This window comes from Hippocampus bargibanti, linkage group LG02, assembly GCF_051943395.1.
Source record: "Hippocampus bargibanti isolate YZ-2025 linkage group LG02, ASM5194339v1, whole genome shotgun sequence".
Taxonomy (NCBI): domain Eukaryota; kingdom Metazoa; phylum Chordata; class Actinopteri; order Syngnathiformes; family Syngnathidae; genus Hippocampus; species Hippocampus bargibanti.
The window spans coordinates 28,476,766-28,490,777 of NC_142735.1; the positions used below are offsets into that span (position 1 = coordinate 28,476,766).

Sequence of the window (14,012 nt, forward strand, 5' to 3'; positions counted from 1 at the left end):
ATTCCATTTTTCAATAAATGTTGATTTCTTTGCCCCTTCGATGGAAACTTAAAAACAGACGCAATCTTGATAAATCACAGTGCATATGTTATTTTAATCTATTTCCATTTCCTCCTCCAAGTATCTGCGAAATAGTCTGTAAATGCCATATCTTGCATATTCCTTGAGACAAATTTATTAACTGATCAGGGATATTTTTCACATTTGAAAGACAGTTAATAAATTGGGTTGTAGTGTTTTTACTGTGCTATGAGGTTTGTACATACTACATTTAAAGGACAACCGGCACCATTTTTTGTTTTTGTTTCCCACTGACATCAGAAAAACGTTTTATAGCATCTAAAATACCCAAATCAGGCAGGCTGATATTTTTAGTTAAATGAAAAACACCAATAAAAATGACTTCAAAATGAATCCGGAAATGGTCAGTTTCAGAAGGTCCCACCCCTCTGTTCGTGACGTCACGCCAAGACGTCGTGCCTTGCTCGAGAATCAAAACAATGGCTTCAGATTCGGAGAAGATGTTTTCTTGTTCTTGTTCTTCTGAAGAGGAAAGCATAAATGTTTGCAATTGATTCTAGGAGTCCTCCCATATCAATTCGAGCCGTCAATGACAGCAATGTAGCACCCAGAAAAAGCAGAAGATTGCGCCCAAGCTCCGTTGGAAATGGGCTGATTTGTCAGCTGGGAATTTGTGTCAGCGAATATCAAATAGTAGTCTTGGTGCAACACACAACGATTCACCATCGCTTTATTTATGTGTTTTCCTTCTAATTTCGCCATCAACACAGATCAACACGAAGTTTTCAGACCAAACAAAGTACCCAAAATGCATTGTATGTCGCTTTCTCCGGGCTAGGCTGCCTTGTATTAAATATGTTGTATCCATCTGAAACATTTAAACGTGATAAATATGCAAATAAGGAAATAACACTAAAACTTTTTACAACCTTTTTTGCACGATACACTATGCAACTTTTAATCAGTCTCACGGCTACGAAACCTTGTTGATATTTTTTAACAAACAAGTAAACACACACACATACACACACACATCTCCCCAAACCAGCTAGCGTTGGCCTCCACGCCCACGCACTTATGTCACGCACAAGCATGTTCATACAATGTTTTTTAAACACCACTTTGCACGAGGCCGAAACACGGAAGTACTCACCCAGACTATTAGTCGAAGACTCCATGCTGTGACTTTTGGATTCGATTTAATATTTGTTATATGACGCGTGTCGTCGACAGTCCTGAGGTGACCCGAAAGAAGTGTGCTTCGTCCCCATGCTTGGGAAGAATGTCGCTCAGAAAACACACAGGCACGCTCACACACGTGACGTTAAGTTGTCAGAGAAGCCGAGAGAAGATTTGCCACTGAAGTCCATCCACCATGTCGAGTATTCACAACGTTACGAGTGAGTCCAATTCGCTTCTCGTTTAACACCGTAGGCTACGCCATGCCGCGTATTTGTCGCCATAGTGTGGACATTTTTACTACTGCAGTTTTACAATAGTTTCCGGGAATTTTACCGACATATTCAAATACGTACAGGGACTGCACTGGAATTTAATTCATGTGGGGCCTGTTGGGCGACTGGTTAATGTGTAGGCCTCAGAGTGAAGAGATGGAGGGTTCGAACCCAGTTCAGTTCCGGCCTTTCTGAGCGGGGTTTGCACGTTCTCAGCGTGCTTGCGTGGGTTCACTTCCATCGATCCATCCATCCATCCATCCATCCATCCATCCATCCATCCATCCATCCATCCATCCATCCATCCATCCATCCATCCATCCATCCATCCATCCATCCATCTTCTGCCGCTTATCCGCGGTCGGTTCGCAGGGGAAGCAGCTTCAGTAGGGAAGCCCAGATTTCCTTCTCTCCAGCCTCATCTTCCAACTCGTCCTGGCGGATCCCGATGCGTTCCCATGCCAGCTGGGAGTATTAGCATTATTTAATGTGGCCCATGAAAGCAAATCAAATACACCATATCCACTTTCACGGTGCTTCCTAAAATCGCTAGGAAATGTTCAAATTGTTATTTGCATAAGAAGAGTAGTATTGTAAGAATTTTCTTGTTATAAACCCCCTCATTACAGTATAATAAATAAGAGATTAATTCACCGTTTTTGAGTTTTTTTTATCATAAAGGCTGCATTTAATACCCTTGTTCTAAATTGTCCCTCGGTACGTGTGCGAGTGTGGTGGATTTTCGTCGATATGTGCCTTGAGGTTGGATGGCACCCAGATCATGGCTTCTTTTTTAAATGAAGCGAACGAATTGAACCGAATTTATGATAAATACAACTGTTGAAAATAAAGTCATTTAAGTTCTTCATGCTTCTATTCTTCTACACATTGAGTGCTAAATGGTGGAATTTAAACACCCATGTATGTTCTTGTAACAAAATGAACTTTTAAAATAGCCCACAAGAATGCTTTTCGCTCAGGTTGTCCATGTATCGTCAACAAAAACAAATAAATTAAAAAAGAGCGGAACGAAATCAACGTGCCTTTTGTTACGGCCGACGGTATTTGTCGAGGGAAAACGGAAGTCAGTCGGTGTTTATGCACGGTGACACATGAAGAGCGTAACCTGAAGGATTCGGTGAGGGGCGAAAAAGCTTTTTAAATACTGTACACGCAACTTCAACGTGCTACATTAAAAAAAACTGCGTTTTAATATCGACCCCCATGCCAATCACGATGTGCCGTTTGAATAAAACATGTGGTAGAGTTTTATTTCTAAAATGCACATTTGATATTATTACAAGTCACTGTAACCTTAGGTTGTATGAGATCAGAACTGGACTGCACTTCAGTTGAACTAAGTTACTTAAATCTCGATTAAAATTGCTTTGTATTGAATGAGAGGGAAATCAAAACTCCACACAAAAATTGTTCTAAAAAAATAATTATACTTAAGCTAAATTGGATCTTACGAAATGCTTGTAAAGTTAAAGAAAATACTGCAGCAGATTAAAAAATAGTGTAATAAAGATTAACACACTGCTTAAAAAAGGATAAAAATATGTAAACAATGATTCCATTAAATTATATCTGTATTATGCTTTAAAGTCGGATAATATTGTAATAAAGTGTTGGACAAATTATAAGATCATGTTCGATTACTCCTTTTTATCAGTGTGAAAACGATTCCATTCATATTGCCCCAAAGTAGCTAAACACACAGCAAATGGTGACCCGACAGTATTTTGTGTCGTCAACTGTCGTGCGCTTTCTTTCCCACTGCAGTTGCAACATGAAGTGCACACGGTGCCTGTTGCGGCTGGTGGGTCAGTCCTGCTACCTCGCAGCCCGATCCAGTCGTCCCACTTCAATACGTGGTCCGCAACATGATCAGGTAAAACCTGAGTGCGCTCAGTGATTTAATTTTGGCCATCGAAAAAAAAACAACTACATCATGTATTTTCTGAGTACAATTACCATTTCACGGTTAGATCAGAGCATTGTCATCAAATGGTGAGTATAGTTTTACGTTTTTGAATGTTGCTGTGCCGGTGACCATTTTGTGTTTGGGAGCCTTTGACTGAGCATCTTCATCTTTATTAAGTTCATAGAGTTGCTTGTTCTGTAGCCACAAGGGGACACAAGCCAGTGTCTTCTTGTGTCGGTCCCAAGTCCGGATAAATACAGAGGGTTGTGTCAGGAAGGGCATCCGACGTAAAAACTTGGCCAAAACCAACATGCGAATCAAACCTTTGAAGATGGAGGACACTGATTCGCTGTGGCGACCCCTTGAAGGGAAAAGCCCAAAGGAAAAGAAGAATTGCTTGTGCTGAGAGTATTTTTTTCCCCAAGTCTCATTTTTCACAAGCACAACGACAATGCCACTGTATAGCTGCTCCCTTTATTAACACCGCATCCTATGACGACTCTTCACAGGTCGTGAGGTGTTTCCGCCCAAACAAAGGTGGCCCCGTTCCCGCCGAGTTCATCAGCGAGGACCGCGGCAAGACAGGCGTGGCCACGCGTGACCCCTTCGCCGCGGAGCACAAAACCAAAGCCACCTTTGCAGAGGCCCTGCAGGCGTTCGCCAAGGCCGACGTAAGGCGACGGGGTCACGTGGAGTTCATCTACGCGGCGCTCAACAAGATGCCCGAATACGGCGTGGAGCGCGACTTGGCCGTCTACAACCAGTTGTTGGACGTCTTCCCTAAGGAGGTGTTTGTGCCCAGGAACTTCATCCAGCGCATGTTTAATCACTACCCCCGGCAGCAGGAGTGCGCTGTGCAGCTACTGGAACAAATGGAGAACTACGGTGCGTGTCCGAGTTTCATCATGGACTCAAAAGGCCAAGCTAGCTCAATTTGTTTTTCTTTCACGCCAGGTGTCATGCCCAACGTGGAAACCAAAGTCCTGCTGGTGCAAATTTTTGGCGAGAAGACCCACCCGATGAGGAAGTACCAACGCATCATGTACTGGTTCCCCAAATTCAAAAACGTCAACCCTTTCCCCATCCCGCATCAGCTGCCCGAAGACCCGGTGGACCTGGCTAGCTTCAGCCTGAAACGCATCGCCAATGACCTAGACGCCAAAATCACAGTTTACCAGGTGCTTTTTTTAAAGTCGTTTCATTTGCGATGAACATCTTTTAAGGTCCAGTAGCAGCAGAAAAACTGGACCGCAGGTGTCAAAAGTCAAGGCCCACTAAACCTATCAACCACATCAAGTTCCATGATGCTTGCTAAAGTTCGCACCAAAAATTCAAATTGTTGAATGAAAACCATAATAAGTCATTATTCTTGACTTCAGGTTTGAAAAATGTATCAAGCATCATGGAATTTCACAAGTTTAATTTGCTTTTATGGGCCGAATAAAATGATGCAGTGGGTCAGATTTGGCTCCCGGGCCTGGACTTTGACACCTGTGTCCTAGACATGCAGTAGCTTTAAAAAGTCGACTGTTGTCGTAACATGCTTGGATTTGGTGAGATAAAATGAAACCAAGATAAATCATTTCTTACATTTTTACCCCGTGATTACTGTGACCTAAAACGAAGCAAAACTAGAAATTTGCAGTCCTTTCCTTACTGGGTGTCCTATCAGACACCCCACACAGACGTGACAGAGAGCGGCCACCAGATGAGGCACCCCCACATCGTGGGCATCCAAAGCCCCGACCAGATGGAGCTCCTCGGCAAACATGACGCGAGCAGGCCCGTTTTCGTGGAGGGACCTTTTCCCCTCTGGCTGAGGAAGACGTGCGTACACTACTACGTCCTCCGAGCTGAACCGATTCCACCTGGAGAAAAGGTACGGAAGGCAAGGCCAGACCTGGTTGCAATAGAACTGAAAAAGACATCCAAAAATGTCACAAAAATAATGCGAATGATTTAAAAAAAAATACCTGCATGGATGTTGAATTTTTCAATACCATCTTCTGCAGTGGTTGAAAAAAAACAAATTCTTACATTAACTCATTCACTTCCAGGCAATGTGCAAAAATGTGTCCAATCCAGTGCCAAGGTTTTTGTCATTTTCACTCAAATTGCAGGACCCACAGAATATTGAGTTTTATGACTACATAAACATTCAATGCAGTGTAAGAAACCTTAGACTCTCTTCTTTCATCAGAAAAAAAATAAATAAATCACAAGTTCTGGAGTTATCTGATCTTGAAATGGTGGCGGCTGTACAAAAGGCAAATGCTTCCCCCTTGTGGGAGGGAAAACATTGCCAGTGCTCTGACCGAAGCTTCAAACGTACCCTTCCCCTTCCGCAAGTAAAAACAAACCCAAACAAATTAGGGAATGGAGCTCCACAATCATGCTTTTCAATTCCTGAATAAATTAGGTAATGGCAGTGAATGAGTTAATTATTATTATAATTATGATATATATATTTTTTAATGAAGGTGGAGGAGCCCTTTGACCCCGAGCGGTGTTTCTACTACCCCTTGCAACTCGACCTTGACTTTGATCGGGACTTTGGGGACATGGAGGCCTTTGATGTCGAAGATTGTAAGATGCTGATGTGGCTTCGTAAAAAAATATATACATATAAAATAAAAATATGTTGGTTAACTTTTTTTTTTTTTTTTAATCCAGTGGACGAAGGTCCGGTTTTTGCCATGTGCATGACCAGCCAGGGGGACCAGGCTACCCTCAACCAGTGGATCTGCGGTCTCCAGGAGAGCAACCCCATCCTGGGTCGGATCCCCACCTTGTTCCGCTTACAAGCTGTCGCAAGGGAGCTGCAAGCGGAAACCTCAAGAGAGGAATCCCCTGGGGAGGAATTGACGCCCGAGGAACCTGATGTCACAGCTGAGGCCAAGCGGGACAGGAACTGACCATAGGATGAATCCACACGTTCCATTTGCGAAAATGTTTGTCCTCACAAGGCGTCGCAGGTAAGGTGGCGCCATCCTGGACTGGTATCGTAGGTTCAGAGTCCTCAATGAATCCAACGTATGTGTTTTGTGGACGCCGCCAATACTTGGACTACGGACTTACTCACATGTGACAAAAGAATATCTAATTATTGCAAATGTAAAAAAGAAAATATTTAATTGCTGAAAAAATGCATTTGAAAACTGTAAACAAGACCCAAATCCACTCTCGAAGTGGTTGACCCCAAATTGTAATCAATTGTGCTGTAATCAGAATGGGTTGGCAACATTTGGCTCCCGGGCCGAAAATGGGCCCAACACCAACTATATCTGGCCTGCCAGATGATGCAATAAATTAGCGACGCAACAATAGTTGCAGTTTCAAAAGTTCCCCCGGGTATTGTTGTGCTCTTATCTGGTGACAAAACATGTTTTCGCTGCGCCGGATTTCCCCCCCTTCTCCCAATTGCTGATTGTCCCACGAGATTTGATTGGATAAGGAGGTTTTACCGGATGACTCAAGTCAAGTCATAAGCCAGTGTCTTATTATGCTGGTCTCAAGCCTGGATAAATACAGAGGGTTGTGTCAGGAAGGGCATCCGACGTAAAAGCTTGGCCAAAACAAACATGCGAATCAAACCTCTAAAGATGGAGGACACTGATTCGCTGTGGCGACCCCGTCAAGGGAAAAACCGAAAGGAAAAGAAGACTCAAGTCAAGTCAGAACAGTGCAACTTTGAAGAAGAAAATGACACATTTGGGGCCCCAGATACCCTTAGTTGCCGATTTCTGATGTGTAAAAATAGCTATAAAGTTCTTAATCTCTTAAAGTTCTCGTCATGCCAGAGAAGGTTGCTTTCATCCCGCAGTTCAGTTCCTGTACGTTTCTGTAAAAACAACAAACAGAAACTCATGAATAAGTTGACGGAAAAACTTTGCGCGTAATCATTTGGAATACAAAATCGAATTTCATGACACGCCTACCCGCCGGAGTGGCGTCACGCCGCTGTAGCTGCCGAGTGAAGAAGCGCTCGCGACGGGAAACCTGCTCGTCCCAGGCTTCGAGGATGCGGCGTCGCTCGGCGGGTTCCAAAGTGTGCGTGTGCGGATGGGCCTCGTCGATGTGCGCCAGCGCCCCCTCCAGGCTCTGCGAGTGCTGCTGCTCACCGCACGCCATGCATACCAGCAGCTGGTTGAGGGGGTCGTAGTCCATTAGGTAGAAATTCCTCCAGGTGCACTCCGACACGGGATCTTCCTCGGCGGGGGCAAACAGGAGCTCATCTGTTGACAAGGTTGAAGAATATTCAAATGTATTAATGTTATTATAATACAGTGAGAACCCTTTGGCTTACGAACCTTTCGGTTTACGAACGTTACATTTATGAAAATTTTACCTTGGCAGATGAACTATTTTTTGGGATACACACAGAGCTGCCACAATGAGTGTTGTGTCGTTCACAAACGAGCCCGTTCTAACAAGAAAATAGTGGCCACCATGTTTGTCCTCTATTCCCCGCCCCCAGTCTTCGGTTAAAGCCACGTGATTGGTCAAGAACGCAGCAGTGGGGCATCGGGTTACAGACAGAGAGAGAGAGTGAGGCCGTTCTTCAAAAAACAAAATGGCGTCTTCAGTTAAAGCCACGTGATTGGTCAAGAACCCAGCAGTGGGGGGGGGGGGGGATTAAACATTAAAGAGACAGGGAGACAGTGAGAAAAGACACACACACACACACGAAAGGGAGATGACAGAGCTTGAAACAAAAAAACAAAAGTTTGAGAGTGTGAGAACAGTTAAAAGATCCCATATATTTTAACTGTTTTCTATCCATTTTCTCACTATTCTCACACTTTTGTGCAGGCTCAACAAATAACCCGCACAAATTATCTGTACACTTGATGCAAAAAGCTATCAACCCAGCAAAACAGATCACAATTGATGAAGAACGAGATACAATTATCACAGAAAAAGCACCTACAATGAATCATTCCTCAAGATGGTGGAAGAAGAAGGCTACGTTCCTCATCAAGCGTTTAATGCTGAGGAACCCGGACACTCCATTCCATCAAGCCATTAACGACCATTACAAAGGTAAATAAAATGACTTTATTGTACAGTACAGTTTATTTCTTTAATCATCATACTATAGCACATTTATTATACATAAAATAAGGTATATTTTGTGTAGTTTTAAGGCTTAGGAAATTAGAAAGTAGAACTGGGAACGCATTATTCTCATTTTAATGGTTGCCTATGGGAAATTAATTTTCGGGATACACACATTTCGCCTTACACACTGTCTGGGAACCAATTAAGTTCGTAATCCAAGGTCCCACTGTATATATATTTTTTCATAGCTTAAATCTATCATTACATTACCTTGTAATGCTGCCGTGTCGTGCGAGTCGTCCCTGCTGTCCACCGAATTGCTGCACACACACAAAAAAATACATAAACATATAAAAAAAATACTCGAACGTGTTCACATGACTTTAGCCCAGTCGATAAGGATTTTAAACCGTTCTATGTTTTGACTTGCTGTGGTCAGAGGTACTGAGTACAAAGTAAAAGACATACACAGTGCCAAGGCCATCTTTGTGAAGGACTTTTACACTCAACAACTTTCACCTTATTGGAGGTACTGAACCCAACCAGCTAAAAGTAAATCCATTCTAATTTCCGTATTTAAAAGGTGCACCTAAATCGGAGTCATCTTTATTACCAAGTACAACCGGTAGAACACGCTGCACTAGTATCATGAAAAAAATCCATCAAGGCATTATGAGGTGTTATATTTGGGTTACTGTTTCGAGAGCTTTCAATTTTCTTAAAAGCTCACAGGGCGCCTTCAAAATCGGAATCCCCCTGTGTATAGTCATTACGGTAATATTTAGACTCCCAAAATGGCTCCTCACTTGACACATGCTGACAATACGGAGTTCAAACTTACCGCGATCGGTTACGCGGTTGAAAACAGAAATGGAGCGGCGGCAAGAGAGTTCAACGTTAACAAGTCAAAAGTTATAACTTGCTGGAGATTAAGTGAATCATGTCGATGCCTCATGAAAAAAAAATTGAAAACATCCAACCGTTCTGTTCTGTTGCCATTTCCTTGAGCGTTGCTCCATCTAGTGGATGCAGTGTGCATTGCGTCTTATAATGCGGTGCACCCAATGTGTGAAAAACAAAAATAGGCCATTCGTTGAAGTTGGTGTGCAAAAAAGGGTGTATACTGTATTGGCCCGAATATAAGATGGTGTTTTTTTGCATTGAAATAAGACTGAAAAAGTGGGGTGTCATCTTATATATATATATATATATATATATATATATATATATATATATATATATATATATATATATATATATAAATATATATAAAGATATTAGCTATATAGCTAGCTTGCTCTCTATTTATTAGCTATCAATCTATTAGCTAGCTAGCTTTCTATCTATTTCAGTTATTCCGGGTTAGGTGAACAATTGGGCGTGTGGCTGCCGCTGCTCACCCACAGAAAAACATATCCTGTGACTGTCAAGTGACCTTGACTTTTGAAAGGCGCTTAGAAATGAAATGTATTCTTTTCCTTACGGCTTTTCCCTTCAAGGGGTCGCCACAGCAAATCAGTGTCCTCCATCTTTAGAGATTTGATGCACGTATTATTAGTAGTACAGTGAGACCTCAACTTACGAACTTAATTGGTTCCCAGACAGAGTGTGTAAGGCGAAAAGTGTGTATCTCCAAAAAAAATTCCCATAGGAAACCATTAAAATGGGAATAATCCTTTCCCGGGTTTCCATAAAATATACTTTTCAACTAAATAAGCCTTAAGACTACACACAACATACCTTATTCTATGTATAATAAATGTGCTATTGTATTGTAATGAAAGAAATACACTGCAGTGTATCATAAAGTCACTTGGCGTTGGAGGTCGAAGGTCAAAGGGAATTGCTGTTTGGAAAGAGAGGCGCATTACATGAGGACTGTAATTAAAGAAATAAACTGTGCTGTAAAATAAAGTTTTATTTACCTTTTTGTTGGTCGTTGATGGCTTATGGAAGGAGAGTCACCTTCCATAAGGACTGTTGGTAACTTAACCTCTGGTGCTGTTCGGTCGTGTGCTTCCGCCGAAGATCACTCCGCCAGCCGTGGTGGGTGTGTATTATGAAAACAGTGCTTATTATAAGGTTTAATTTTCATAAATTTGACGTTTGTAAGACAAAAAGGTGTTTGTAAGTTGAGGTCTCACTGTATTTGAATCGGGGTCGAGACATTATACCCATTCTGGACGCTAGATGGCGCCAGATATAATTGAAACGAATGCTGAACTTGACTCCCCAGACCAAAGCGAACACTCCTGTCACAAAGAATAAAAAATAGCTGCAGCACGAAGAAGAAAAAAAAAATATTGATTAAAAAAGAATTAAATAAACAATAATAGGAGCAATAGCAGAAATGGAAAAACATAGCAACAATCCGTAGAGAAGAGGTTCAAAACTCGGCCAGGTAATTATTTTCTGTATAAAAAAATCATTTGGTGTTCAAAAAGTCTTTTTTTCAAATTTACAAAAGGTGGAGTGTCGTTTTATAATCCAAGCCATTTTATATTGGGGTCAGCTTTCAATCCGCTAAACTGATTACGGTTTTGCTAATGCCCATCACTGATTGGATGGGCCCCCAATGTGTGCCCCAAGGTGGTCATCCTCTGTCCGTAAGCACCCCTCCCCCTTTAAAAAAATTATATATTGTATATTTTTTTACCTTGTAAGATGCTCTGCCGGGTCACACAAAGGGTCGGAAATCGCCTGCTGACAAAACTCCTGTGTGATAATACAACAAAATAAAAATCTGGTTGTCGCTATACGTCGCTAGCATCCATAAACGATTCGTATGCTGCGGCACAGTGACGGTGAAATCACCGTACATCTCAATGTCTGGCTTGAAATAAGGAGATTAGTGTCTGGTGTTGCCATGGTAACTTCAAATGGCCTACTTTTTTACCATGTCGGTAAACAGGGATGCATCTGGGAAATTAAAAAAGGGGGCCAACTTGTGTCTGAAATGGGGGCCACATTCTAAAATGGATGGGCCCGATTTAACGAGAGTATACAAAACTGATTGAGATCAAGGAAAATACATTCATTGGAGCATGATATTTTTAAATTGCAAATAAAAAAAAACATTATTTGACTAATATGTATTTTTCTCATATATAAACAATTTTAATTCAAGTACCTAAAATAAACATTTTCAATTTTCTTTAGTGACGACACAATCAATCCGGTACTAGTTTGATATTGTAGTGTATTGTTTTGTTCCAGAAAAGACAAAGGAACAGACTTAGTGCAATATTTGTGAGTATTGTCGACTTAAACACATTTCTTTGCTTTTAACATTTCCAATGTGCCTCAACAGCTCTGAAATCATTTCCATTAGGCACAAAATTCGAATCATGAACAGCAGTTTGCCGCAACCAATTGTCACTACCCTCTGCAGACGTATTCGATTGTTTCTTAAAAAAATCAGAATATGCTTGTTTGCTGCCTCTTTTTAATGTCTTTTACAGTTTTACTCCTGTTCTCACGCTACATATTGCAAATACCTCCCATGTTTGATGTAAATACTGCAATGCATCATGGGTAAATGAATATTCAATTATCTTTTTGGGGATATCCGGCGGATTACGGAAAAGTCCGAGATGTGCTCGACCACGACTTTGGAACGCACCGAAACAAATGCAAGATGATTATGGCTCGATATCGCTTGGGCAAGATGACAGACGACCAAAGTTAAAACCTATTTAGCTAAATTTAGTTCCTTAGCTATTAGGGAAAGGCCGAAAGGAAAAGAAGAAAGAAGAAGCTATTCTAACAGAAGTGGCGCGGCTCATATGCGGCAATCGTAATAGAGATACGCCAGGGCTTGCGCAGTGGAGCCTAACCCTAACCCTGCGCTAGTGGCTGTCAAAATGCGCAAATGGCGCAAGGGCACGGCTCAGATGCATCCCTGGTTAAGCAGCTCCCGGGTTTTTTTCCTACCTGGACGTCCCAAGCGGGCGGCGCGCAGGGGATCCCCTTTTCACCCCGAGACTTCCGTGCTCTCTGCTGCTTCTTTTTAATCCTCCAGTACTCGCGTTTCCGCTTCAGAAAGTCCTCCTCGGACTCCCCAGAGAGCCGCTTGGGGGTGCTCATGGTGTCAAGCGGCGGCGGGGACGGTGGCCATAATGGCTTCAAGGGAACGGCACACGCGGTTGGAGCGGGAGGCTCGACAAGGTGCAGGACGATGTTGGGAAGCGGGTTGTCCGGCGGTTTCAGAGCCGGGAGCGCGGGGTCCGTGTGCGTGCGGTTGGAGGGTTTGACGACGGGGGTCTCGGGCAACTTGAGCAGCGCGGCGGGAATGCTGCCCGAAGTCGAGGTCGCTTTAGGGAGCAGCTGCAGCGGCGTGGAGTGCACGGCCTGCGAGACAAAAATGCATCGATGAGGTGGAAAGAAAATACAAATAAGAAGAACATGCTTTTGGGTTTGATTTGCAGTTATTAGTCTCGCAGTGAAGAAATGTACATTTCACAGCAGCAAAGTTATGAAAGGAATGAAAGTAGAAAAAAATACAGAAGCTGCTGGAAAGGCAGCCACTCTCGCGGCGCCGTCATGAGGTCAAAAGAACAAAAAATAAATAAATAAATAAATAACACCACAACACAAAGACACAGAGAGTCATTCATTCCTAAGCACTTTCCGTACCCCAGATGAAAAAGGAGAGGATCAAAGCGTCTCTTTACCAGTGGATCAAGGACATCATGGAAATAACTTTGGGGTGGGGGGGGGGTGATGGCAAACAGACAGATGAGTTTGTTCACACCCCATGAGATAGGTGTACGCACAATAGGTGTCGAGTAAAGAGCTCGAACACATTAATGTGTGTAATGTCAGTGTCTGAAATCACGTCTGCCCGGACGCCCGGGGCGGGCGTGCAACTTCTACGTCGGGCGTACAACGTACAAAATTTATTCTTAAATAAATTGATTCAATAAAGCAAACATTTGAACAAAGATTTCAAAATCTGAATAAATTATTCTGATTTCGAAATCTACGTTCGGTTTGGAAATGTTGGAATTTCGGTTCGTTTGGCAGTTTGCATACTCGGCACGGCAGCCAATCAGAAGCCAGCACCTTGAGCAAAGCTAACAGTTGCTCTCTCACGATTGACAATTCGACTGTTTCTACCTCCCATCAGGTGAAAAGCCTAGGTGTCATTCTTGACAGCACACTATCTTTCCACTCCCATATAAATAACTTAACCCGATCTGCGTACTTCCACCTACGCAATATCAATCGTCTTCGCCCGTCTCTCACTCCTCGCACCACTGCTATCCTCGTTCATAGTCTTGTCATCTTCCGGATTGACTATTGCAATTCACTTCTCTTTGGTGTCCCTCAGAAGAACTTCAACTCGTCCAGAATTCTTCCGCCCGGATCATCACCAGAACCTCATCCTTTCACCACATCACCCCCGCGTCCTCCAAGAGCTCCACTGGCTCCCGGTCAAATATAGAATCAACTTTAAAATTCTTCATTATACATTTAAAGCTATCCATAACCTTGCCTGCCCCCCCCATACCTATTTGATCTTCTTCAAATTTTTATTCCCTCTCGTA

General features: G+C 42.7%; 3 protein-coding genes and 1 long non-coding RNA gene across 7 annotated transcripts in view; 2 read left to right on the forward strand and 2 right to left on the reverse strand.

The window, feature by feature from the left end:
- The window catches only part of eml3 (EMAP like 3), a 25,132-nt gene extending 23,816 nt beyond the window's left edge, over nucleotides 1-1,316 (reverse strand). For both annotated transcript variants that reach the window (XR_016114284.1, XM_088990748.1), the window contains exon 1: nucleotides 1,175-1,316. Coding sequence is in view for 1 of the 2 variants with exons in the window: in XM_088990748.1 (XP_088846874.1) it covers nucleotides 1,175-1,199 (25 nt within the window). In the remaining variant the exon portion in view is untranslated. The remainder of the gene's footprint in view (nucleotides 1-1,174) is intronic.
- On the forward strand, nucleotides 1,287-6,746 carry ecsit (ECSIT signaling integrator). 2 transcript variants are annotated; one of them, XM_088990755.1, is made up of 7 exons: nucleotides 1,287-1,421; nucleotides 3,261-3,369; nucleotides 3,912-4,287; nucleotides 4,357-4,580; nucleotides 5,075-5,281; nucleotides 5,883-5,988; nucleotides 6,076-6,746. In XM_088990755.1, exons 1-7 carry the CDS (start codon nucleotides 1,291-1,293, stop codon nucleotides 6,315-6,317), a joined length of 1,395 nt encoding a protein of 464 aa, XP_088846881.1. In that variant the 5' UTR covers nucleotides 1,287-1,290; the 3' UTR covers nucleotides 6,318-6,746. The 2 variants fall into 2 exon arrangements, with proteins under 2 accessions (XP_088846881.1, XP_088846882.1); XM_088990756.1 differs by lacking the exon at nucleotides 1,287-1,421 and adding an exon at nucleotides 2,555-2,613.
- The window catches only part of LOC148902318 (uncharacterized), an 11,407-nt gene continuing 3,910 nt past the window's right edge, over nucleotides 6,516-14,012 (reverse strand). The window contains exons 3-7 of one of the 2 annotated variants that reach the window (XM_088990749.1): nucleotides 12,397-12,813; nucleotides 11,120-11,178; nucleotides 8,734-8,783; nucleotides 7,341-7,637; nucleotides 6,516-7,243 (exon numbers count right to left, since the gene is read on the reverse strand). In XM_088990749.1, coding sequence (XP_088846875.1) covers nucleotides 7,227-7,243; nucleotides 7,341-7,637; nucleotides 8,734-8,783; nucleotides 11,120-11,178; nucleotides 12,397-12,813 — 840 coding nt within the window. In that variant the 3' untranslated portion in view covers nucleotides 6,516-7,226. Of the gene's footprint in view, nucleotides 7,244-7,340; nucleotides 7,638-8,733; nucleotides 8,784-10,589; nucleotides 10,716-11,119; nucleotides 11,179-12,396; nucleotides 12,814-14,012 lie in introns of those variants that run through there. The other variant, XM_088990751.1, reaches the window with a different exon arrangement.
- Nucleotides 10,316-14,012, forward strand: part of LOC148902319 (uncharacterized) — a 20,833-nt gene continuing 17,136 nt past the window's right edge. Inside the window, exon 1 of the long non-coding RNA XR_016114285.1 lies at nucleotides 10,316-10,584. This is a non-coding gene — a long non-coding RNA (uncharacterized LOC148902319). The remainder of the gene's footprint in view (nucleotides 10,585-14,012) is intronic.

Excerpts from the sequence above, each read along its gene's own strand:
- ecsit (XM_088990755.1), top strand. The coding sequence starts at position 1,291 with ATGCTTGGGAAGAATGTCGCTCAGAAAACACACAGGCACGCTCACACA. Across the intron at positions 3,370-3,911 it reads GTGGTCCGCAACATGATCAG|GTCGTGAGGTGTTTCCGCCC; the intron begins GTAAAACCTGAG and ends GACTCTTCACAG. Across the intron at positions 4,581-5,074 it reads CCAAAATCACAGTTTACCAG|ACACCCCACACAGACGTGAC; the intron begins GTGCTTTTTTTA and ends GTGTCCTATCAG.